The sequence below is a fragment of the Felis catus genome, chromosome F2 (genome assembly GCF_018350175.1).
Source record: "Felis catus isolate Fca126 chromosome F2, F.catus_Fca126_mat1.0, whole genome shotgun sequence".
NCBI lineage: Eukaryota > Metazoa > Chordata > Mammalia > Carnivora > Felidae > Felis > Felis catus.
In genome coordinates this window covers 22,039,366-22,065,300 of record NC_058385.1, presented here as the reverse complement: position 1 = coordinate 22,065,300, position 25,935 = coordinate 22,039,366, and the positions used below count along the sequence as shown (strand labels likewise).

Here is a 25,935-nt window from a genome sequence, read left to right as displayed (position 1 = left end):
GAACTAGAAACTCCTTATTTGATGCTTGACTCTGAGCATTGGTTTTAAATTTTACATATTTTGGTATTAAATAGTTGGGTTTGTCAATAATTTATTTTAAGCAGTTCAAAGATGAAAGCAGTACGATAGCCAAAGGATGACTAGCCATTTTCACTGGATTTTCTGTGTCCTGTTCTCTCTGAAAGAACACTGCACTGCACTTTGCTGCAAGGGAAGGCCATGCCAAAGCCGTCGCACTTCTTTTGAGTTATGATGCTGACATCGTCCTGAACAAGCAGCAGGCCTCCTTTTTGCATGTTGCAATTCACAATAAGAGGAAGGACGTGGTTCTTACAACCATCAAGAACAAAAGGTATGCTTTCTTCCTATCCTACTGTCATTTCGTGTCCTCTGGCATGAGGGATGATTTATAACCTGAAAGGAAACAGAAAAAGAATAAGTTTCAGCTGTTAATCAACACTTCTTAAACATCAGTTGTTGACATAAAGTTTTTAATGTACTCTTTGGGTAATAACGGACATGTTACTGAACTCTCTGGTTTTTGGTTTCCATTTCTAAATCGTGGGAGCATAGATCACCTTCATAACACTCATGTGACACTCATGGGGTTCGGGCATGGGTAGTATCTGGCACCATGGTCATTGTCTAGCACACTCTCAACCTGAATCTGCCAACACTCTCTTGCCAATACGAATGTGAAAACCGGATGTTGGTGAAAATCCTCTCTGGGGTATATCCAGGTTGTTACTAGGGCCATCGATTGGAATTTCCCTTAACACATAACCTTTTGTGGTTGTGGGTTTTTATGCCATATTTTAAGGAGTTCTAATGATAAAGTTGGAGGGTAGTTTGTCCTAGTTTTTGTACATAAACTTTTCTGTATAATCACAGATATGCTCAAGGGCCCCGTATCACCCAGTTGTGGACACAGAGGTGAGCCATTTCATATTCGAGACAGATAAGCCTGTGTTTTTAAGCATGGGCAATCTCAAGACCCACCCGTCACCAATGATTATTCCTTTGAAACGCTAGCCAATGCAAGTGTGCAACCAGAAGTTTGCCACTGATTATGCAGATGTTCTAGATGCATTTTACTGATACTGTTAACAGAAAATTTGGTACTTTTTGGAAGTAGTCTCCTATGACATAGATAGGATCTTGGAGATAAATGGTCTCTTCTTTACTTCCTGTTGGAGATTTATTTCCTCCTTGGTATCAAAAGCACCTTCTTATCGTGTCCAAACAAATGGCAGGGAAGAAAAGAGCAGACTCTGTAATCTCCTGGCAGAATCCATGCTTATTAACATACTTGACACATGTTATTTTGTAGTTTAATTCAACACGATATATATACATGGATTACCCATTAAATATCATGTGTTCAGGCGCGCCGGAGGGGGGGGCGGGGGGGGCTCAGTTGGGTGTCTGACTTCGGCTCAGATCATGATCTCACAGCTCATGGGTTTGAGCCTGCTTCGGATTCTGTGTCTCCCTCTTTCTCTGCCCCTTCCCTGCTTACACTCTGTGTGTGTGTGTCTCTCTCTCAAAAATAAATAAACATTAGAAAAAATTAAAAAAATATATCATGTTCAGTACTATGTTGCTATTGTATATATGTGAATGTGAGCATCTCTACCCAGCATGACCAGCTCATACTATTTCATGATTTCAGGAGAAAAGAAGGTAAAAGCTTACCTTTTTAAGAAGGAATTTAGAGAAAAAGAACAGTGATTATATCCATCCTAGAATTTTCCCACATTTCTAATTTCCACTAATGGACAAGGACCCTATTAATGGTTTGATCTTGATTCGTGAACTATTGGTTCCATTGGAACAATTTCAGGTTTCTCCTAAAGGTATAATCTTGAATTTCAACTGGCATCTTTGTGGTATAGAACAGAAGGATTATGACTTGTGATTGTTTTATTACTATCACCATTGTTTTTTGTTTTGTTTTGCTTTTTAATAGATGGGAAGAATGCCTTAAGGTTTTTAGTCATTATTCTCCAAGCAATAAATGTCCAGTTATGGAAATGGTAGAATACCTCCCTGAATGCATGAAGGTAAGCTCTCCAGACAAAACTGATTCTGGGTATATGCTTGGCATATAATATGAGGATTTATTGCTGTAATCACAATGTAAATGTAATTTTCATTTTTAAAGTAAAGTTTCTAACAATAGGCTATTGATCAGAGAAATTAGCCAACAAGTGTTTACTTGAATTAAAGAATGATATTAGTTTTTATATGGAATATAGGAAAATATGGTCAACATTTTTTTATTAGAATAATCCAAATCGAGAACAGAGACTACTAATGGTGGTTGCTGGTGGAATACAGCCTCCAGGTAGTTTTTTGGGGGCACGTATGTTATTGTTTCAAATCTGCATTAGTTGTTAATATTTAAAACCAGTATGCCTCTCTTAAGGATCCAGATATCTGGCTTCCTGTAAAAATCAGATCTGGTGAGGCAGAAGCTTCCGGGCAAGTAGCAGCTGCTTCCTTGAGATAGGGCAAGCACTCTCCCATTTGATACATCCCACCTCTTCCTTTTTTTTTTTTTTTTTAATGTGATTTATTATCAAATTGGCTAACATACAGTGAGTACAATATGTTCTTGAGTTGGGGGTAGATTCCCATGGTTCATCGCTTACATACGACACCCAGTGCTCATCCCAACAAGTGCCGTCCTCCATGCCCATCACCCATTTTCCCCTCTCCCCCACCCCCCAATCAGTCCTCACTTTGTTCTCTGTATTTAAGAGTCTCTTATGTTTTGCCTCCCTCCCTCCCTATTTGTAACTATTTTTCCCCCTTCCCTTCCCCCTTAAGTTTCTCAAGTTCCACATATGAGTGAAAACATATATGTCTTTCTCTGACTGACTTAGCATAATACCTTCCAGTTTCATCCACATTGCTGCAAATGGCATGATGTCATTCTTTCTCATTGACAAGTAGTATTCCATTGTATGTATAAACTACATCTTCTTTATCCATTCATTAGTTGATGAACATTTAGGCTCTTTCCATAATTTGGCTACTGTTGAAAGTGTGGCTATAAACATTGGGGTACATGTGCCCCTATGAATCAGCACTCCTGTATCCTTTGGATAAATTCCTAGCAATGCTATTGCTGGGTCATAGGGTAGATCTATTTTTAATTTTTTGAGGAACCTCCACACTGTTTTCCAGAGCAGCTTCACCAGTTTGCATTCCCACCAACAGTGCAAGAGGGTTCCCGTTTCTGCACATCCTTGCCAGCATCTGTTGTTTCCTGAGTTGTTAATTTTAGCCACTCTGGTGTGAGGTGATATCTCAGTGTGATTTTGATTTGTATTTCCCTGGTGATGAGTGACATTGAGCATCTTTTCATGTGTCTGTTGGCCATCTGGATTTCTTCTTTGGAAAAGTGTCTATTCATGTTTTCTGCCCATTTCTTCACTGGATTATTTGTTTTTCGGGTGTGGAATTTGATAAGTTCTTTATAGATTTTGGATACTAACCCTTTATCTGATATGTCATTTGCAAATATCTTTTCCCATTCTGTCAGTTGCCTTTTAGTTTTGTTCATTATTTCCTTTGCAGTGAAGCAGCTTTTTATCTTGATGAGGTCCCAGTAATTCATTTTTGCTTCTAATTCCCTTACCTTTGGAAATATGTCAAGCAAGAAATTGCTGTGGCTGAGGTCAAAGAGATTAGAGATTGGATCTTTCTCCATCCTGTTCCATGGTTTTCCTCTCGTCCAGATACAATCCTATGCTTCCCCAGCTTCTCTTTCTCTTCCCTTTGTCTCTCCGCAGAAGGGGATCCCTCCCCTCCTTGCCTACGCAGCCTGTTTTCTCTCTCCCACAGTCATACACCTATGGCCCACCAGCTTGTCCTGGTGGGTCCTTAGGGACATCTCTGTCCCTCTGCAGCCCAGACTCTTGGAATTCAAAGTCCTTTGGCCTCAACACTTCTGTGTTTGAGGGACGAGGGAACTTCGGGTCCCCCTACTTCTCTACCATTGGCCCGCGAGTCCCACCTCTTCCTTTTGTATACTCCGTCTAATGCCTACCATTCATTGCCGTGCATTGTCATTTTGGTGCAGCTGCTCTTCTTGTAGCCAAGAGATATTTCTCTATGTATGAATTTACCCAAATTGTAAAGACAGAAACCAGCCCAAGGAGAGACAACATTTCAAAAACAGTGGAAAAGAGCTCTTAATGCTGGCACAGTTCATTCATTTACACTACCCCCTGGCTTCTGTGGGCCTCCAAGTGTGTGATTCTCTGTGCTGGATTGAACATATACCCAGCATGTAACTGGACTTTCACTACAAGAGAAACACCCATGAACTGTTGAGCATGTGCATGTTGAAGTATGCAGGTAAAAACCTCCTGAGAAGGTTGATATTTGAAGATTGGGACAAAGAATAATCAAAAAAAAAAAAAAAAGATGCCTTTGGCTGTCTTCAGAGGGAAAATATATTCAAATATGGAGGAGGCAGTGAGACATAGTAAGACAGGGGCACAGGGACAAAATTAGAGCCTGATGGTCCTGGGTTTTGGTCCTGGCTCTTGCTACTGCTTTAGGTGAGTCATTTCCTCCCTGAACTTCATTTTCTGCTTCATCTCCAAACAAGTGACACTGATACTGATCTTACAAAGTGATTACAAAAAGTAGAGGCAAGATATATGAAGTATTCAGGAGGGTGCTTGTCATACCTTGTACAACCTACTGTTACACTGCTTGTATGGTTGGTTATTAGTACTACAGCTACTCACACTTAACTGTTTTTATTTGTCAGTAAGCACTTAGTATGTGCTAAGTACTTCACATGCTTTTTTTTGGAGCCCGTCCAGTTCATAGGTTAGCATTTCAAGTACTTAAATTCATCAAAGGGAACATAAATATTCAGGATGGAAAATGATCTCAGAATTTCTTACTCAATAATTCTAGTTGTTGGAATCTGTCCTAATGAACAGAGATACAGATTTACATATAGTAATGTTTTATGTAGCATTAATAACAGTAAAAAAAATATGTTAGAAATACATATGGAAAACATGGAAAGGAACTTAAAAGAGTACACCAAAATGTTAATAAGAATTACCACAATTGTGGGATTATGCTTAGTTTTTCTTTTCTTTACACGATTATATATTTTCTAGTTCATTTTTGATAATTTGCTTGCATTTTAGTATTGTGAATTTGTCCTTAAATAACTTTTAGTTTAGCCTCACATCATACACTTGAGTAATTTACATAGTCCCTCCCCATGTTTCCACCTTCCTTTCTGTAGCTTATGCTGATTATTAATTACAAAGGTCTCAAACAGTCTCAGACCTGCTTCTCTGGTTCTGCCTTGCACAGCACTACTGACTAGTTTTGTCCTCATTTCTTAGGGTGCTTTTTATGATCCTTAGTATCACTGCCTGGTCACCAACAGAGACTGAAAAAAAAATTTTTTTTAACGTTTATTTATTTTTGAGACAGAGACAGAGCATGAACGGGGGAGGGTCAGAGAGAGGGAGACACAGAATCTGAAACAGGCTCCAGGCTCTGAGCTGTGAGCACAGAGCCCGACGCGGGGCTTGAACTCACGGACTGCGAGATCATGACCTGAGCCAAAGTCGGCCGCTTAACCGACTGAGCCACCCAGGCGCCCCGAGACTGAAAATTTTTTAAGTCCCTCCGGGTGTTTGAGACTACCAGCAGGACAGGGGTGCCCTCCCAATGGGGCCTGGGTCCCCGTTTCTCTCCTTCATGAAGGGGTGCTATCCAGTCCTCTACCCTTGCTTCTTGCAGGTGGGGTTGACCAGATGCCCAGGAGTTTTGGGGGACACACTGGTGGAATCATCTGGAGCTTTTTGTGTCCAGATTCTTCTCCAGGAGAACAATTTGACTGGGCAGTATTCCTTTCTTGGGATGATGAATTTGGGCACCAGAAAGGTGCCAGCACACAGATTGGGGGTGACTGAAATAGTTTATGATAACAGGGGCCCCACAAAAATATTTATCCCTACATGTCCTAGAGGTAGCTGTAATGATCCCTTAAGTGTTCTCCCCTTTTCTCAAGCACCTGAAGGGCGTTCAATATTTCTTCATTTAACCTCTGTCCTTCAGTATGCTGTTCCTGCTGCTCTGGGCAAATACTTTGTCAGTGTGGTTCAGCAAGTGAGGACAGAAGCCAACACAGCACTCCATGCTGGAGCAGTATAGAAGATGAGATATAGATGGAGCAAAGGAACCCTTTATAAGCTATATATTCTGTAGAAGGCCAGAAGGACATCACCTCTTGGGTAAAACTCACAAAATATTTTTGACTCAAATTCTAGTAAATGTGATTTCATTCTTAGGCATATTTTTCAGAATCACTAGGTATTTCTGAGGCATGTGGTAGTAGTTGAAAACTTTATATTTTAAACTTTGTTCCTGAATGGCATGGATTATAGTTTATCTTTGAAGTACCAGAAATAAAGGAAAGGGAGAGGGGAGTGTCTTGGGTATAATTTTTGAAATGGGATCAAATCCCATCTCTCATTTCGTTTTCTGACCAATATCGTAGCCATGTTTTCTCTCTTAAAGGTCCTTTTAGATAGTTGCATGATGCCCTCCAAAAGAGACAAGTCCTGCCAAGACTATTATGTAAGTTTGTTTTATCATGGTCATTGAAAGTTTATTATAATTCTTTAATGAATACTAAAAACAATGTTACTAGAGTTCCACAGTCTCGGAAGATGGTAATTACTGTCTTCATTTGTCATATGATTATATCCTCTGCTTGTGAGAGAATTTTTCCTTGGTTTCCCCCCAATATTTTAATTGTTTCTAATAGCATTATTTAGGGTTGTTTCTAGCCTTTGTATTTTTTTGGGTAGTACTAACCTGAAGAATGAAATTCCAAAGATCTGAGTGATCTTTTTAAATTTTTGTTTTTCAACGTTTTTATTTATTTTTGGGACAGAGAGAGACAGAGCATGAACGGGGGAGGGGCAGAGAGGGAGGGAGACACAGAATCAGAAACAGGCTCCAGGCTCTGAGCCATCAGCCCAGAGCCCGACGCGGGGCTCGAACTCACAGACCGCGAGATCGTGACCTGGCTGAAGTCGGACGCTTAACCGACTGCGCCACCCAGGCGCCCCAGATCTGAGTGATCTTTTGAGAATTCATCTTCTTCCATGACTGTGGGTTATAGAAGGTTACGTAACAGCCTTTCAGGATATTTTTTTTTAATTAAGATGAAATAACAATCTACATTTCTTCAGACAAAATGACTCAATTTTATTTGAAATATTTAATTTTCAGAAGAATGGTAGACTTACGTATTTGATTTGTCAAGACCTGCTTTGGGGTGTATACTAGATTGTTAATGTTTTAAAAATTGTGTCTTCTACAGATTGAGTATAATTTCAGGTATCTTCAGTGTCCATTAGAATTTACCAAGAAAGTAACACCTGCACAGGATGTTACATATGAGCCTCTTACAACCCTCAACGTAAGTCCAGTGTTTTCACTATCTAGGTAGTTTCTACATGGGTTCTGTGTTTTGGTATGTTTCCAGGGAGGGGCCTGAAGAGAATTCCACGTTTAAAGTTTGATGTCTCTCTCTGCCATGTGTCCTAATCCTTTACTTTTCAGTGAAGAAAGCAGTCATTTTCCACGGATCCTTTACTTTAGTCCCCTTAAAGTTCTACACTCTTAATCACTTTAGTTCTAATGGTCATGTCAAACCTGCCTCATTCAAAATCCAATAAACCATGGACAACATAGGCTGACAGTGCTTACTCCCTGACTCCATCCATCTAAATATAGACCTATATATTTAAGAGTTTTCTCCATGCAAGCCACAGGAAAATGTAGGGGCGACATTTTACAATCACAGATTCTAAGTTCAGTCTAAGGGGCTCCACGGTAAACTCTGACCTTTCAGAAGCTCTTTGATCCTTCTGGAGGAGTGATCCCAATCTGAAAGCAGGCCTAACATGCACAGTATGGACCCAAATTGCCCGAGAGACTTAAGACCAAACCAGCTCTTACTCCAAAGTGGATTTTACATTTCTAGCAGATGGGACAATAAAAGCCATGCAAGATGATCCACTGCAGTCTAAATCAGGGGTCTCCAACTCAAATACATAACTGCAGAGGAAAGACATAACTGATGAGTGGGCTCCTCGTCTAAAGGGAGAGCAGCTAGCAGCATCAACAGATTGGTGCCATGTGGGAATGGCAGCCCAGCCCTGTACACACTGGCAACAAATTAACCCTGTTGCAAGCAAAAGAAAACCTATTTGAAAGTGATTTCCAAATTGTGGTCTAGGGTCTAGATCTGTGTTGTCTAATACAGTAAACGCTAGCCATGTGTGACTACTTAAAATTCAAAGTTTATTTCTTCATTTGCAGTACCCACATTGCAAGCGCTCAGTAGACTATGTGACTTGTGGCTGTCATATTGAACAGCACAAATATAGGACAGTTCCATCATTGCAGAAAGTTCTATTGGACAGCACTGGTCTAGACCAATTGGGAATTTTTATTCACTTTAAATGAATTCATTTCTCTACATGGGAGCCTTTGATAGAGACCATGGTACCAACCATCACCTTAAGTGATATCTAGAAGGCTTACTGAGTACTTGGAGTGGGAGGGATGCAGAATCCTATGGATTTTATGCCTCCAAGGTTGACAGTGGAAACTAACCTCACACTGGCTCTATGCAAAACATTTTAGCTCTGCTGGAGTATGTCATGTTTTGTAGTTGTTATTTTAGTTCAGACTGAATAACAAAGTCACCTAAAAGTAACTATACTATAGCTCTACTTAGAATTTTTGTGTGTGTATGTGGATGTTTTTAAATTATAATTTGAAGAACAGGCAATACTTCTACCAGAGTTTGTTTCCACCAGCAGAATAAGGAGGAAATAAAACTTTGTAGCTTCTAAGAGGAAATAGGCTTTGTATACTATAGACTCAGAATAATTTATATGACACAGGTTTGCTTGAATAAATACACCTCACTTAGTGGTTGACTTTTGGCATAATTGAATAATGCCTTAATAACATAACAAATCTCTCATTATATCTGAGCTGAGTGGGGTTCTTCTGGAAGGAGAGCTGGTCTGCGATAGGAAATTATTGTGCACAGAAGTCTGAGAGACTGGATGGACCTGTCAGTGCTTAGATACAGGCAAGACAGAAACCAGTCCCTTGGGCCACTCCCTGAACAATTAGAACATTCCACATATCGCTTTCCTCTTCAGGTGGAAGCCAGGAGTTGGGGATTTTCTCTTGATCTCATTGTTCTGTGCTGGGAGAGGGGCTATGGCAAGTAAATGCCATGAATATTCCTACTGTTTTTGATGTGGTTCTTCTTGGCTACAGGTTCACTTGGGGTACAGGAACCTCTTAACTGGTTTCTGTATTTCTCACAAAGGCAATTGGTCCAGGTATTGTTAAGTTGTGATATGTCTTGTCTCCATGGGCATAGATGGTCCAGGACTTCCTATTCCACCATCTTGCTGATGTCACTTCCTCTGTGAATTTCTTGAATAATTAAAAATTGTTTTTAAAATATATACTAGTAGTTCCCAATGATTCATGAAAACTTAATCCACAAGCTAATTTAATGACTATGTGTACTCTACTATTTAAAATCCTTCTAGAGAGATAAGCCTGAGTTTCTTCAAGGAAAGAATGAGTGTAGCTCTTGCTCATTTATTTTTAATATCCTTTCCGGTTGTAACTTTGTGTAAGATTAAAGTGCTTATTCTATCTCAACTGGTAAGAAATTGAAAGAGACAAAATGAATCAAGTAAGTGCATTTATATAAAATGGTTCTAGCTTGTGGTTTTTTAAAAATACATTCCTGATATAATTTTTGATTTTTCAAATTTTCATAAAGTGTTATTTTTATAATATTAAAGTTATAAAACCAGCAAACAAAAAACTTAGTTTGTACTTAATAGTTTAATATGATTTATTTTTATTATTCTCAGGCAATGGTACAACATAACCGCATAGAGCTTCTCAATCATCCTGTATGTAAAGAATACTTACTTATGAAATGGTGGGTATTAAGCAGTATGTATGTATGTATGTATGTATTTTTTTAAGTTTATTTTTGAAAGAGAGAGCGAGCGAGTAAGTAGGGGAGAAGCAGAAAGAAAATCCCAAGCAGGCTCTGCACTGTCAGCATGGAGCCTGATGTGGGGCTTGAACCCAGGAACCATGCAATCATGACCTGATCTAAAATCAACAGTGAGATACTTAATCACCTGAGCCATCCAGGTGCTCCAAGTAGTATTTCTTTTTAATAATTTAAAGTCTCTTAAATAATATGTTTTCGATTTTTTTAAGTTTATTGATTTATTTTGAGAGAGAGTGGTGTGGGGCAGGGGGAATCCCCTGTCTACACTGTCAGAGCAGAGTCCTACATGGGGCTCAAACCTGTGAACTGTGATGTGATGTGAGATCATGATGTGAGCCAAAACCAAGGGTTGGACACCTAACCAACTGAGCTACCCAGATGCCCCTGGACTTTATTATATTAATGTGTTACACTTTGAAAAAGAAATGTGTCAAAGGTAAATGTTTTGGTATTAAGAACGCTGATGTTGTTTCTTTTTGACATTAAATGAAATATTTAGGAGGTAGAAACCCTTGTGTGAGATATGAAGAAGGATTCCTGGGCCTTGCAGTTTAGTGGACAGTAAAGTGAGAGGGGTACCTGGGAAGAACAATCAATGTGGAAGTCAGAAAATATGAGCTAAAGTCTCTGTTCTTCCGTTAATTGGTGAGATATTTTAAGTAAGTCATGATTTCCTGGGAAGTTGAGATTCTTTTCTGAAAATGAAAAAAGGTGAATTTGAAGATCTTGGTTCTAAAGTTCAATGAATTTACCAAATAGATTTCTGAGAAAGATTATAACTACCTTTTCCACAGGCTATCTTAAGTAAGTATTTTTTGTTGAGATTGTAATTTATTTTTGTAGGTTGGCTTATGGGTTTAGAGCCCATATTATGAACCTAGGATCTTACTGTCTTGGTCTCCTGCCTATGACCTTTCTTGTTGTCAGTATAAAGCCAGGTATGGCTTTCAACTCAACTGGAATCATCAATGAAACTAGTGATCATTCAGAAATATTAGACACCAAGGTATTTTTGATTGGTCATCATATTTCAAATTTTTAAAAGATTATTACAAGTGTGTTTTTTTCCTCAGAAATGCTAACCCCATAGTAAATCTGAAATATTAAGGCTTTTATTATTATGGACTGTATGATTCATATGTGAACCATTTTTCCTAAGATCTTTTGTGAAATGCAAGGGAATATAAATAATTTGGTCAATAAATGAGTTTGTAAATGAATTTAAAGGAATTGACATATGAGATAGTAGCTTTAATACTGAAGTATATACTACTTTAAAATATGTCTACGATAAAGCAGATTTATGGCTGTCTGGGATTTTAGGAAGAGGGGGTCATTCTTAGTGGATGCATGGCTTCTGTTTGGGAGTGATAGAAAAAAAGTTATAGAGCTAGATGATGATAGATGGTGGCGATGGTTGCATAATATAGTAAATGTACTTCATGCCACAGAATTATACACTTTGAAATGTAAATGTACGTGTAAAATGTAAAACTTTTAAAATGGTAAATTTTATTGTATTTTACCATAGTAAAACAAATTTTACATAGGTCTACAGATTCATACTCTTTTAGAGTTCATTTGGTGATTTTTGAACCTCTTAGGACATTATGAAATGAGTATGTGTCTTTATATTGGTATCACAGTAATTTTCTGTTTAAAGCAAATATAATGGTACATAGAAATGAAGTAGAAGAAAATTAAATATTTAATAGTGGAAATTATGCAAAAGCAAAAGTGTTTTATTTGCTATCTTTCATAACTGTTTTACACATTTTTGTTTCAGAATTCCTATTCTATAAAAGTTTGTATGATTTTAGTTTTTTTATCAAGTATATTTGGATATTGCAAAGAAGTGGTCCAAATTTTCCAACAGGTACATGATACATTTTATATCTCTAAAGTTGCAAATATTTTAATATGCAGAACATAAGTTGCTAAACTATTATTGAACAATATATGTCAGAATAAAATCACATAACTTGACCAATGTATAGATTGGAAGTACCAAACATAAACTTTTCAAACTGTAGAAATCACATGATTTTAGACAAGATTCTTGCATCGGATGGTGCCTATTTGATAAATCTGAAGTAGAGATGTTCTAGTTCTACTAGTCTGTATGAGTCTGTCTACAAATGAACTTATGAATGACTTTTCTGTATTTTCTCCATCAGTTTGATATTTTGCTAACATGATAGCTGGATTTTGAATTAGGTACTTTTGAATATAACTATTTATAAAGAACTTACTTGGCCCATGGTTCCATTTCAAATGGGTCTTTTAATTCCTTTCTTAATAAGAATGCTTTTCTTTACTGGATAAAATTCTCAAGCTATAATAAAAATTTGGGAACTTTTTATAGCATAATTTTTACTTCATACTTTTAAATGGATGAACCAAATTCAGATCAGACTCAAGAATTATGTGAATTATCTACAGGTCCTTGCTTTGGTTAATAAATGGCATCAATCTTTTATTTAAAGTCTTTCATTATTCATTTTTGTATTTTTGTGAATGTTATTTTTATAAGATATGTAACTTTTATAAGTACCTCATTTTATGTGAAAATTTACTTTTATATAAGCACATTGATACCTGCCTTAAAGAATGTCAATGACCATTACAATGCTTTGCATTTGTTTGGTACTATATATTTGCAAGTGTGTGTGTCTGTATATAGTTTCAGTAGATTGTCACAATTCTGAGAGTTAGACTGTTGTTCCATTGTAGTTTGAATGATTTAGGGCATACTATTTAATCTCATCATAATTCTCATTTTTTATAGATTATACTCTAAATTGAACTATAAAGTTATATGATTTCTCTAACAGACTTGGTCTCCACATTTTTTAATTGATACTGAAATTGTCACCTCAATAGAAAATTTGATGTCCAAAACTTGAAATTTTTAAAAAAAATTTTTTTTCAACGTTTATTTATTTTTTTTTTTGGGACAGAGAGAGACAGAGCATGAACGGGGGAGGGGCAGAGAGAGAGGGAGACACAGAATCAGAAACAGGCTCCAGGCTCTGAGCCATCAGCCCAGAGCCTGACACGGGGCTCGAACTCACGGACCGCGAGATCGTGACCTGGCTGAAGTCGGACGCTTAACCAACTGCGCCACCCAGGCGCCCCCAAAACTTGAAATTTTTAAAGATAGGAAATGACATCAAATTGTTACGGCAATTAAGTCTTAGCATAGGTCTCAAACCTCCTTAGAAGAAGCTTTAGTTCATTTGTATCCTGAGAAATCTATATGCATGTCCTTACACAGGCATAAAGGAATCACTAAACCAACCTGCAGCTCCCCAGGACTTTCCTTAAGAAGGAATGGACTCAGAGAAAGCCCACAAAGTTGTAGAATTTACTTAGGCATCAGATTCCCAAAGTGCCAATTCAACAGAAGAGATTGGGCCACCTTCGACACTGGTCCGTACCCAGGGCTGAGTGTAGTCCAGGATGGCAGAAGCTGGCTCCTTGGTCCTAAACCTGTCCAACTGCAAAGCCAGACAGTTGTTGCTACTGGTCAACATTATATATATATATATATATATATATATATATATATATATACACACATATACATATACGTATATATACACATATATGTATATATACATATATGTATATGTATATATGTATATATATGTATATATATGCATGTATATATATGTATATATACATATATGTATATATATATATATATATATACACACACACACACGTGTATATATATACATATATATAAAATCATCCATAAGATGCTAGGTCCTGGTCTCTACATGTGGTAATTCTGAATTCTTTTTAACCCCAGAAAAGGAATTACATCTTGGATAATGCCAATGGAGCTGAATGGATTATCTACACAACAAGTATCATTTTTGTGTCACCCTTATTCATTGGTATACCAGCTTATGTGCAGTGGCAATGTGGAGCGATTGCTATATACTTGTACTGGATGAACTTCTTACTGTATCTCCAAAGGTAAAGCCAGCTTGAATGATTTCTGTATCCCTTAGACATTTTTAATATTAAAAGAATAACTGTTGTAAGTACCATATTTATAATTGGCTTATTCCTTTTCCAATTGTTTTAGACTGTGGAGGTACCTTAATATGTATTAAGGAAAAGGGGAGGGAGGTTTGGAGTTCAGAGTATAGACCAGGATTTTTCAACCTTGGCATTCCTGAAATTTGGGGCCAGATAATTTTTTGTTGTGGGGGGCTGTCCTGTGCATTGTAAAATGTTTAACAGCATCCCTGGCCTCTATCCACTAGATGCTATCAGTAGCAACCCCCCTCCCCACCATGTGACAACAAAAAGTGTATTCAGATATTGCCAAATATCTTCTGAGTGACAACATTACCCCAGGTCAAGACAAATCTAGATTAAGTGGGGGGAGTAAATGGGAATAAAAGTATTGGCTATTCTTGGTTTTACTTGGTATTATTTACTAAGCATTTACTTTAGATTAAAACAATCAAAATAAAGTATAGGTATGGGGAATAATAGCGATTTAGGAGAAGAAAATAAGCTCAAAGAATATAATTCTAGAGGGGGAACAAAGGGCAAAGCTCTCCTACCTCCCATACTTGTTATTTCACGTATCTTAACATTTACCTCTAGTTATTGTAAAGATAACTTGCAATCACTTGTGGTATATCAAAGAAGATGAAGAGCTAAGTAACTTTCCCAGGATCTCAGCTAGTAAGTCAAGATGTAAGCACTTTTACCCGTCTTTCCAACCCCAGGGACAATGCTTTCCCTACCATATTTTCTGTATGTCATGCACACAATGCTGGAGGGTTGAAGCCAGCCCCTTTAAAAGGACATGGTATAGTGGGAAGAGCAGTGGTTTGGACATCAAGAGGCTTCAGGGAAAGTCTAGGTACTGTCATTCCTTTGGCTTTGTCATCAGTGACCTTACCAAGTTACTAGTCAACTCTTGGGAGCTAAGTTTCTGAGACCTCTGAAGTCCTTTGGAGCTTTAAACTCTTGTGATTCCCCTTTTAACAAGTTGTCTTTGCCAAAGGAAATGTCCACATTGGTGGCTGGATGGCACACCCATTATCTACCCAAACATTTCACAATGTTGGTTGCTGGGAAAGAAAAAAGAAACCTCAGGAGGTCATGAGGATGGTGAATAAACCATACGCAGGTGCCCTTCAGGTACATGAGCTCATGTAGAGTCTCCACTGGCTGCATCACCCATCTCACCTCTCAGATCCATTTATCAAGCTTTGGTAGCACTTTCTTTGATACTGGGAAGATTTTTCTCTCCTCCTTTGTGTGAAGTAATGCCTAGTGGTCAAGTTGTAGGACAAAGATCAACGTTAACAAGAAGGAAGAAGCAGCAAAGCTGTTTAGTGAACAGCTTGAAAGTAAGATGACTATTCATGAATTCTGTCTCCTTTTTGAAAGCGTGACTCACCTGTGAAACCTAGTACCTAATGCATGATATAGACATTGAATGAAATACGGTTTGACCAGAAAAGTGAATATATGATTTTCAAATTTGCCTAGATTTGAAAATTGTGGAATTTTCATCGTTATGTTGGAGGTAATTATGAAAACTCTGTTGAGGTCTACAGTCGTGTTTGTCTTCCTACTTTTGGCTTTTGGCCTCAGTTTCTACGTCCTCCTGAGTATACAGGTGAGGCACTTGCATCAGTACTTGATTCTGTTGCTGTGAATATTGGGAATACATGTTTATACTTAAATCTGAATGGCTTAGAAAATTTATAGTAATAGGACTTTATCTTTTTGTCCGATAAAACAGCCTTCAAATGATTTTTATTGCAGCCCTACCTCATGACTTTTTCCCATTGTCAAAAAGTTTAAATATAATGCATGATTATTTGTATATGTGTAGAAAAGATATTCTTGATGACTTTATCACCAATTTATTAGTAGTTCTTATCATTAGCCATAGTCCTGTGATTTAAAAGAGTATTTTAAATATGATTTTTATCATTTTACTCTCCAGAAAACATTTTTTCATTGTACACGTTTTGCATGGCATTTTTACCTTACCATCTTTTCTCAGGATGCTTTCAGCTCTCCATTGCTTTCTATAATCCAGACCTTCAGCATGATGCTAGGAGATATTAATTACCGCGATGCCTTCCTAGAACCATTTTTGAGAAATGAATTGGTATATCCAGTTCTGTCTTTTGCACAGCTTATTGCCTTCACAATGTTTGTCCCAATTGTGCTCATGAATTTACTTGTAAGTAATTTATCCTTGTGTTTTCTGTTTGTTGATCATTTGGGGCATTTGACAATGATCATTATTTTTAGCCTCCTTAATCTTCCTCCATGAAAGGAATTAGGGACTATTGTAAAATCCACTCATTCAACATTTATTTAGTACCAGACACAGCACTAAAGCCCAGGGGATGCCAAGATGCATTCACTTGGCAGATACTTATGAATAATCTAGACACTGGTCCAGGTGCTGAGAAACAGTGGTGAATAGACCAATACCCCGTCCTTACATTATAAACTAGTCATGAGGTAGTAAATAAATAACTATGTAGTATAATGTTATGGGAGTGATAAATGCTAACTATAAAGCAGAATAAGGAAATAAAGATAAATGGTGTGTACTGCTCTGGTGTTAGGGTGGGGGTCAGAGGTTAGGCAGAGACCTTGGGGGTCAGAGGTTAGGCAGAGACCTTGGGGGAATAAAGGATTAAACCTCATCTCTGCTCTTAAGTTTCTCATCGACCAGATATTCAAGTGGCAAAGAGCCTCTCAGGCATGAGGGCATCTGTGGCATTCAGATGCCATCTCTAAACCAGTTACAGGTTGAAAATCCTCAGCAGATGTGAACATGCCCTTCACAGAGAACCTGCTCTAGCCATGACCACGTTAGCCAATGCAGACAGAAGTACATCTCAGGTCCATGGAGAGCCCGAGCTGACCTGACAGTGCATGTTTTTTCCTTTTTTATGCATACATGCACACATTCAGTACATTTTCTGAGTGAGACTATGCACCAGAGATTGTCCTGTACAATGTTTCTGGAAAGAAAAAAAATACTACTTAATGTTTTGATTCACTTACTTGATACAAATCCAGAGTTTTATTTTGATGACCTAGAAACATAAAGGATAGCACTAAGAATAATTAAGAATGACATAAAGCCCACATTCTTCTCTTAGAATTGCTGACGTTTCAGAAGATAATTATCTAGAAGATTTGGCTTAGCATTAGTACATGTTAGTGCCATCTCTACCTGCATGTCCCAGAGGAAAATCAGTCCCAAAAGAGCCGACCAAGACTCCATGTTTTCTTTCCTTCAAACTTTGCTGCCGCCTCTCAGTACCACCTCCTGGTCCTCTAACTCAGATCATTGGAAGATACTCTAGATTCAGCCCTGCCCTTTGCTCAGTTCTTCCGGTAAATATTTTCCTCTTACACCCATTTCCATTTGCCTTACACCCTCATGGTTCCTCATCCATATTGCTGCAGTAGCCCGAACAGTCTGTCTCCTCTCACTTCTGTCTAATCTTTCCTAAATTGTCACCACAGTGATATTCTGATAAGAAAAAGCTGGGCCTGTCAGGCCTTTTTTTTTTTTTCTTCTATGCCTCTTCAACTCAGTCTAAACCCATCAGCATGGCGTGCAAGGATCCTCATGATCTGGGTCTTACCCAGATCTCATCCACCCCTCCCACTGTTGGCAAGATTTGCCTAGACATGTACCGTCAACTTTCACTGAGCATGCCCTATATTCCTTTGTGCCTAAGCTCCACACAAGCTGTTCCTTTTCCTCAAAGACCTTCCCACTTTGGGTTAATTCTTCCTAAGCTGTTAACACTCAGCTCTCAAGCATCAGATCTCCTGGGTAGACCTTCCTAACCAACACCCTCCACCCCATCATCCTATCTAAATTGGATGCCCCTTCCTCGTATTCTCAAAATTTTTAGGACACAAATCAGAAAAAGGTAATAAAACCTACTTCCTAAGTTATTAGGATAAAAGGAGTTAATACAAAGCATTTGAGGGACATCTGGGTGGCTCAGTTGGTTAATCGTTCAAGTCTCAATTTCAGCTCAGCGTTATGGGATTGAGCCCCATATCAGGCTCCCTATTGAGTATGGAGCCTGCTTAAAATCTTCTCTTTCTCTCTCTTCCCCTCTCCCCCAGTTATATTCTCTTTCTCAAGTAAAAGTAAAGCATTCAAAACCATGGTTGGCACATGATAAGCACTCAGTAAACGTTAGCTACTATTAAATATTAGTAACTACTCTATGACTCACAAAATCAGATGTCTTCAGATATCAGGCAAGTATCTTAAATGTGTGAAGCAGTCAGTATGAGACTGTTTTTTTTAATTTTATTTATTTAGTGTGAGAAAGAGAGAGAGAGAGAGAGAGAGAGAGAGAGAGAGAGAGAGAGAAAGGGAGGGAGACAGAGAACCTAAAGCAGGCTCCATGCTGACAGCACAGAGCCCAATGCAGGGCTCAAACTCATAAACTAGGAGATCATGACCTGAGCCAAAGTTGGACATTCAACCGACTGAGCCACTCAGGTGCCCCAAGACCATTAGTTTTGATGGTGGCTGATATAAACTAGAGATAATGCCTATCTAAAGGCTTCCACGTTAAAAATAAACATTATCCTGCCAAATAAAGTGTCTGACTGTAGACAGTTCTCAATGCTAGTCTGCACCCCCTAGCATATACTCTTCGCTGCTTATTCACTCAGTGACTATTCTGTGTATCTACTACATGCTCTGCATGGTTCTAAGCACTGGGCATCCAGTGGTGCCCCAAACAGAGCCCCTCTCATGGAATTTACTTGACTTTGAGCTTCTTGAGAGCATCAGCATCCAGGAGGCTGGTCGAGCATAGACAGGTACTGGTTATCTAACAAATATGAGTCAGCTAATTTAAGTAAGCGATTTCATTTGGATTGAGTAGAGGTGAGCGTCCCCTCACCTAATTCTATCTGGCCACAGATTTCTAGATACAGTTACTGCTTTATTTTTTTAATCAAAGCCACACCCACCCTTGAAGCGTACCTTTTCCTGCCAAACATACGTAAGGTATAAATTCCCGCATTGCCTCAGTTTACTATTTTAACTGTTCTGTGTTGTCCGCTCACTCGTTTACCTAGATGCTAAACTCCTGGAATCTGCAACTATTTGCATGGCCACCCCAATGGCATTTGATACCATATGACCCCTGTCCTCTTCAAAAAGAACATTTTTATTTTAAATAATTTCAGATTCACGTGTCTTAATTTTTTATGATAACACTTAAGGTTACTGAACCCACCAGTGTGGCCACCAGTGTTACAAAGGTGTACAGATTTTGCAGTTTTCTGTAAGATGTGTTGGCAAAAGTATGTTGAGGCCACTAGTAGGCAATTATATGCCCACTCCCCCACTGCAGCTAGAGAGACCTTTAGTGCATTTATAGGTGCGCCATTAAATTGGCAATGACTCAATGCTGTGTTGTACTTCAGATTGGGTTGGCAGTTGGTGACATTGCAGAAGTCCAGAAGCACGCATTGTTGAAGAGGATTGCTATGCAGGTAAGTCTTACGTTTATTTAAAACGTATTGAAATTAGTACCACCCTAATTTTCCATGTATAAGAATAGCTGATTTCTGAGCACAGGTATTTAAGACAGGTACTTTGTCAGTCCTAAAGCACCGCACCATACGGTACCTTGTTGTGCACGTTCTCTGGCGTGCCTGTTTTCGTTAGTTTTTACTCTCTGACCACAGCATTTTCTCAGAACAATCTGAGCAGAGAAATTGAGACATTACCTGAGCTTTTTAAAATGTCAACATGCAGGGGCGCCTGGGTGGCGCAGTCAGTTAAGCGTCCGACTTCAGCTCAGGTCACGATCTCACGGTCCTTGAGTTCGAGCCCCGCGTCAGGCTCTGGGCTGATGGCTCAGAGCCTGGAGCCTGTTTCCGATTCTGTGTCTCCCTCTCTCTCTCTGCCCCTCCCCCGTTCATGCTCTGTCTCTCTCTGTCCCAAAAATAAAATAAACGTTTAAAAAAAAAATTAAAAAAAAATAAAATAAAATAAAAATAAATAAATAAATAAAATGTCAACATGCAGCCAACCAGGTAGCTATCTGCTAAATAAGAATTATCGCAGGTGTGAGGTATTCTGTCCTGTCACAGCCCAGCTCTTCCTAGGACCCCTTGATACTCTGGCCATCGCACTGCAAGCTTCCCACATAACATGTTATATTGAAGTGTTCACTGCATCCATGAGGTTTTGTTCTTTTGTGACCTCCCTTACGTTTTTCCTTGGCTACTGAATCTTGTGAGGTGGTTCCTGTTACACAATGGAAAACTATTTCTATGCTCTTATTTGCATTGTGTTTATCAAATTTGAACGGGAATATCTGATGCTTCAAAAATACCTGATGACCAGTTGAACGTACACATTAAAAAACTTAGGCAAGTTCAAGAGAAAGACAAATTCATGTTAAGAGGTAACTCTCCCCTCACTCTTCACTGTTCGTCACACTTCATTCTTCTCTGTTACTCATTCTGCTATACGTCAGCACATATTTATTTCTAAAAAATGCCCCAGTACGTGGTATGTGCAGAGTACAACTGACCATGAGAACCCAGAGGCGTTAAAGGCCTGTGTGACCTTTGACTTCACTAAGTAACATAAGTCTAACTGGAGAGCACACCAATTAAACAGAGTTTAAAATCTCAAAATCAACTTAGAACCATGCTTAAACTCTATGCTCTGTGACTAAGCTGCGTATTATGCAGAGGACTTGGCACATTTAAAGAAAAAAAAGTACATAAATTAAATGGTTAAAATATTAGGTACAGAAAATAAACAGTTATGGAAATGCTACATGGAAGAGTTGGCACGTGAACCAGATGTTGAAAGATGGGATTTAGAGGAACAGCAAGACTGGTCCAGAAAGGCAGGACCCAGCAGGAGCAATGGGCTAAAGGCGGAACAAGGAGAAATGGCTAAGGAAGGGTGAAGGGCCCCTGGCCTGGAGGGATGGCTCCTTAGAGAGTATTAAGGTGGCCCAAGATGATAGAGTGCTTTATTAAAAAAAAGAGCTAACAAACGAGGAAAACCTTAGCTTTGAAAGATAGGGCAGTAAAGGGTGAAGTGCTCCGAGTTATTTTGTTAGTGGGAAGTCATTACCAGCTCTTCCAAAGAATGGGAACAAAATGGGAGTGGTACGTAAGATGATCTATTATCACCTTAGCGGGGGAAAGCTTGGAGGAAGGAAGAGCTAACCAGTTATTACCACAACAAAGATGGAGTGTAGGACTCCAGGTAGGTGGATGAAGAGAGGAAAAGAGATGCAAAAAGGCCTCTTCACAGACATGTCATTACTTCATAACTAGTAATTCCTGAAAAGATCAAGGAAGAACAATATAAGCAACAGCACTAGATGTCTAGGGGAGAGCCATTAAACTGCAGTGATTAAAGTGCAGGTGATTTGAAAAGCACAATTCTATATCAGAGTTGATCCCTTCCCTGAAACACAATGGCACAAAGGCCTATAAAGTAAACGGCAAAGCAAGTACTCCCGTGTTAGAGGTTCTTGTTTTGGATCACAAAGAGCATTGACTGGAAAACCAGGAAGCCATTCTCTTAGTTCTCTGAGTTTTTTTAAAGCAAATCTCTACATCCATGTACAACTCTCTATGTCAGACTTATAACCTAAGTCTGAGGCCGCATCAGAACCAGGGCATAAGGGGACAGGCAGCAGCACGTGTCACAGAGAGAGACATTCGTCTTCTCACAGAGTCGTCTCAGACCTAAGTGGGGACAGCACATGCTGGGAGGCCTAACAGTTACACAGGGACAGGAGTTGTGAGTATTGTGAGGGGCTTAGAGCTGTTTAGTTTTTAACATTTGGTGACCACACGTCCAGCACAGTGTCAGTCACAGTCCCTGAACAGTGAACAGCTGCTCACTTGAGTTGAACTTCTTCTTTAAACAATTTGCCCCAACTGCATATTGCTGCCCCTGTCTTGTCGGTGATTGAGAGGACAGATGGGAAACCTGGCCAGCCCAGCTGCGTGGCATAAAGCAGGACACAGGAGTCATTTTTCAGTTTACTGTACTCATCACTGTCTCTGTGTAGTGTAAGGATTCTAGATACTTCTTAATCATTTCTCTCAATAAATCCAAAATGCGCTTTAGGTGGAACTTCATACCAGCTTAGAGAAGAAGCTGCCACTGTGGTTCCTACGCAAAGTAGATCAGAAATCCATCATCGTGTATCCCAACAGACCCAGATGTACAGGGTTATTAGTAAGTACATGTGAAAAATACCAGCGTGGAGAATGTGCTGCTGCTTGACATTCACTCATTGTGTTATCCTTAAGGGTACTCTTCTATAGACTTTGAGTCACTGTGCCTGTGGAAAAGAAGGAATTGTGACTTAAAAAAAAAAACAACAAAGTGCATGATTACCCAACAGTGTGAAAAGCGATGGGCAGTGGGAGGGAGACCTGTGCTCCTTCTTCCTAGTGGCTCATTCACAGCATCAGTGTTAAACATGTACCACATCCCTGTGAGAGCACATGGGTGGGTGGGTGGACTGACTGTACCTTGTAAGTATCTTTTTTAAAGTGCAGGTGTACCTTTCTTGTTTTTCCCAGTCACCTATCATTTATATGCATGTGCAAATATATGTGTGTGTCTATGTGAAAATATAGAGCACATATGTACATTCAGGTACATATATGCACACACATGCGCATGGAGAGTGTGCGTTATAGAAAATACACTAGATATCAAAGACTAAACAAGGCCACTGCATTATAATGATAAAGGGACTGTATTGAGAGTCAGAAGTACTGGATGCTAATCCTGATCATGCCTGGGCTTCCTCCTAGTTCTATGAACATTCTGAGTTCTTTGCATGTTAATTTTCCATGCTGTGGTCATAAAATGATAAAATTGATTTGGGTATTGGCCTAGGCCTTATTCTAACTACACTAGCTCCCTGTATAATGTTGTTCATACCCGTGTTTGCAACTACTCACTCCTGAAACACAGAAGGCTTGGCAATTCATTCTTCCGGGAGCTCTCTTTGAGTTCCAGGCTTTTCTGTCCAACTGTCTACCTGACATCTTCACTGGTATGGCTCAAAGGTACCTCAAATTCAGCATACTCAGAATAAACTCTTCAAAAGGAACTCACAGTTTTCACTCCTCCCAGGTTTCAGTCTCCCTGCAGGGAAAGAATGACAGAGCCTCCTCTCTCCAAAGTTTCTTGCTTCAGTTAACATCACCACCATTCATTTGCTGGTGCAAGAGGTCATCCTTGACCTCCTTTCCCTCTCCTCACCCCTCACACCCAGTCACTCCCTTTTTTTGGTTGATCAGTCTTCCTGGTTGGCCTGTGCAAGTTGCCATCTTCTCTTCCGTGGACTCCTAGGATTGACTCATTGATTCCTGGTCATTTCACGTCCGCCCTTAATGCTTTCCAGTCTACCAATGGTTTAAAAAACACTGAATTTTGAAAACACACATTAAAATGGCATTTCTGAAATTTCCTCATGGGAAATTCAGTTGTGCAGAGCAGTTTTAGAGAAAGAACTAATCCTGTGTGGAATACCACTGACGATGGACATTTTTCATGAGAAAATATAAAATGATTCAGTTTTACCTTTTCATAAATAATCCCCCACTCCAATTTTCTCCTTCTTCTAGATTATCTGTACATCTCAGACTTTCCTTTATTATAATTATGTATGGGTTTGTCGTATAGCTCTTTATATGTCTATTTCTCTCAAAAGACTGTGAGCGCCTTGAGGGTCATAGTCGTGTCTTAGAATATCTGTGGTGTGATCGTACCTGGCTCAGTAGCTGAATCATGGTGCATGTGCAAGAAATAGTTTCTGAATTGAGTTCAACCTGAGTAATAATTAATCTTTTATCCCGCAGGCTATATTTCATTTTATTTTTTATACCCAAGAAGAAAGGCAGGAAATTCCAAATGTTGACACATCTCTGGAAACAGAAATATTGAAGCAGAAATATCGGTATGTATTTTTCCTTATCTGTATTTGATAAAACTTTTAAATAATGATGTAAGGTTATGTTGTATAGTTGTGTTTATTTCACATGTTAAGTCGTACTTTTAATTGACTGATGTCATAGCATATTGAGAATCATGTGAAAATCATTTTTAGACCCAACAACTTATGTGCTGCAATTCATCAGTTTGCCAATTAGTGTTTTAAACCACATTCCCATGATCCATCCGGGTTCATACATCAAAGCTTTGAAAGCTTTGGAGAATTCCAAGAGAAGCTGTATAGAGTGTGCAGTGGTTGAGCACGAGGGCTTTAGAATCAACTGATCTGAGTTTAAGGCCCTCTTCAACTACTTCCTAATGCACTGACCTGGGCAAAGCAGTTTCATCTTTCTCTGCAACTGTGTTTTAATCTTTAAAATGGGAGCAAAAATAAACTAGGAAAAACACTTAAACTTAAAAAATATGTATTGCTGGGGCCCCTGGGTGGCTCAGTCAGTTGAGCATCCGACTTTGGCTCAGGTCATGATCTCCGGTTCATGAGTTCAAGCCCCATGTCCAGCTCTGTGAGGACAGCTCAGAGCCTGGAGCCTGCTTTGCATTCTGTGTCTCCCTCTCTCTCTGCCTCTTCCCTGCTCGTGTGCGCTCTCTCAAAAAATAAACATTAAAATAATTTTTAAAAATATGTATTGCTTAGAAAGATTATAAGTACCAGGATGCTGTGACCTGAGCACAGCTCATCTGATCTAGGACACTTCCAGTAAACTGGGCCTTCCTGCACTCAGAGACTGAGAAGATAACTGAAGACAAGTTCATGAGCCCTGTATATCCTTTTAGGCTGAAGGATCTCACTTCTCTTGTGGAGAAACAGCATGAGCTTATTAAACTCATCATTCAGAAGATGGAAATCATCTCTGAGACAGAGGATGAAGACAACCATCATTCTTTTCAAGACAGGTTTAAAAAAGAGCAGTTAGAACAAAGGAATAGCAAATGGAATTCTGTATTGAAAGCAGTAAAGGCAAAAACACACTGCCCTTAGCCTGCAATGGGGCTTCCTATCGTGGGGGCGGTGGTTTGCAGGACCCTATTGGGTCTCATTTCCAGTTTGGAAAGAGTGAGGAAAAAGTAGAAATAGGATTATGATTTCATGATTTGCAAAATGGTGGTTCCTGCATTCTTTGTAAAGAAACTACATCTTTCTCTCTTTTCATATTTTGTGCCAGTTACCATGTATAGAGAATGTCTTGGCTAATAAGTTCAAGTTGCATTTCACTCCTCATTATTTGAATGGGTAGAAAACTAATTTGGTAGAACACAAATGTTAATAAGTAAATGCAACTGTTAAATGTAACACAAATGTTAATACTGGATTCCTGCTTGATAATTGTATAATATTCATATTACCTGATTACATATTATATGATGTACAAGTACATCATATAATAAAATATTAGGTTATACCATTCAGGTACGTGTTTTTGGTGTTGGAAGAACCTGTGTGTGGAACCCTGTGTCCTCTGTTCCAACTATAAGAAATTGCCACACCCTTCTTGTTGCTCCTAACAAACCTGATGTCACTCTGAGTTGGAATTCAAATTAATAGACCTTATGATATGCATGGGTTTTACTATGGATATAGATAGTATATGTTATTTCTGTATTTTTGGTTTGCTAATAATCAATCATAATAAATGTAAAGCCTATATAGTCACCTCACTGATAATTGTGTGAGCTTTTTATTGCAATTAGTTTGAGATTTATAAAAATGCTTCCATCACGTATGGAAATAGAGAAA

The 25,935-nt window shown here is 38.9% G+C and overlaps 1 protein-coding gene and 2 long non-coding RNA genes across 7 annotated transcripts in view; 1 reads left to right on the top strand and 2 right to left on the bottom strand.

Annotated features, from left to right (window-relative positions):
• The window catches only part of TRPA1 (transient receptor potential cation channel subfamily A member 1), a 53,968-nt gene extending 28,112 nt beyond the window's left edge, over positions 1-25,856 (top strand). The window contains exons 14-27 of one of the 3 annotated variants that reach the window (XM_011291355.4): positions 186-352; positions 1,970-2,063; positions 6,571-6,630; positions 7,382-7,480; positions 9,978-10,048; positions 10,973-11,135; positions 11,916-12,005; positions 13,947-14,116; positions 15,656-15,785; positions 16,179-16,361; positions 19,610-19,678; positions 22,296-22,406; positions 24,047-24,144; positions 24,975-25,856. In XM_011291355.4, coding sequence (XP_011289657.3) covers positions 186-352; positions 1,970-2,063; positions 6,571-6,630; positions 7,382-7,480; positions 9,978-10,048; positions 10,973-11,135; positions 11,916-12,005; positions 13,947-14,116; positions 15,656-15,785; positions 16,179-16,361; positions 19,610-19,678; positions 22,296-22,406; positions 24,047-24,144; positions 24,975-25,179 — 1,710 coding nt within the window. In that variant the 3' untranslated portion in view covers positions 25,180-25,856. Of the gene's footprint in view, positions 1-185; positions 353-1,969; positions 2,064-6,570; positions 6,631-7,381; positions 7,481-9,977; positions 10,049-10,972; positions 11,136-11,915; positions 12,006-13,946; positions 14,117-15,655; positions 15,786-16,178; positions 16,362-19,609; positions 19,679-22,295; positions 22,407-24,046; positions 24,145-24,887 lie in introns of all 3 variants that reach the window. The other 2 variants (XM_045049573.1, XM_045049574.1) reach the window with 2 other exon arrangements.
• On the bottom strand, positions 75-19,945 carry LOC123383021. 3 transcript variants are annotated; one of them, XR_006592210.1, is made up of 4 exons: positions 19,916-19,925; positions 17,201-17,232; positions 15,350-15,433; positions 75-414 (listed from the first exon to the last, which is right to left on the bottom strand). It is a non-coding gene; the product is annotated as an uncharacterized LOC123383021 (long non-coding RNA). The 3 variants fall into 3 exon arrangements; XR_006592208.1 differs by lacking the exon at positions 15,350-15,433 and having other exon boundaries at positions 19,916-19,945; XR_006592209.1 differs by lacking the exons at positions 17,201-17,232; positions 19,916-19,925 and adding an exon at positions 16,166-16,259.
• LOC109496036 overlaps positions 20,132-25,935 on the bottom strand; it is a 32,080-nt gene continuing 26,276 nt past the window's right edge. The window contains exons 9-10 of the long non-coding RNA XR_006592201.1: positions 22,310-23,330; positions 20,132-21,496 (exon numbers count right to left, since the gene is read on the bottom strand). This is a non-coding gene — a long non-coding RNA (uncharacterized LOC109496036). The remainder of the gene's footprint in view (positions 21,497-22,309; positions 23,331-25,935) is intronic.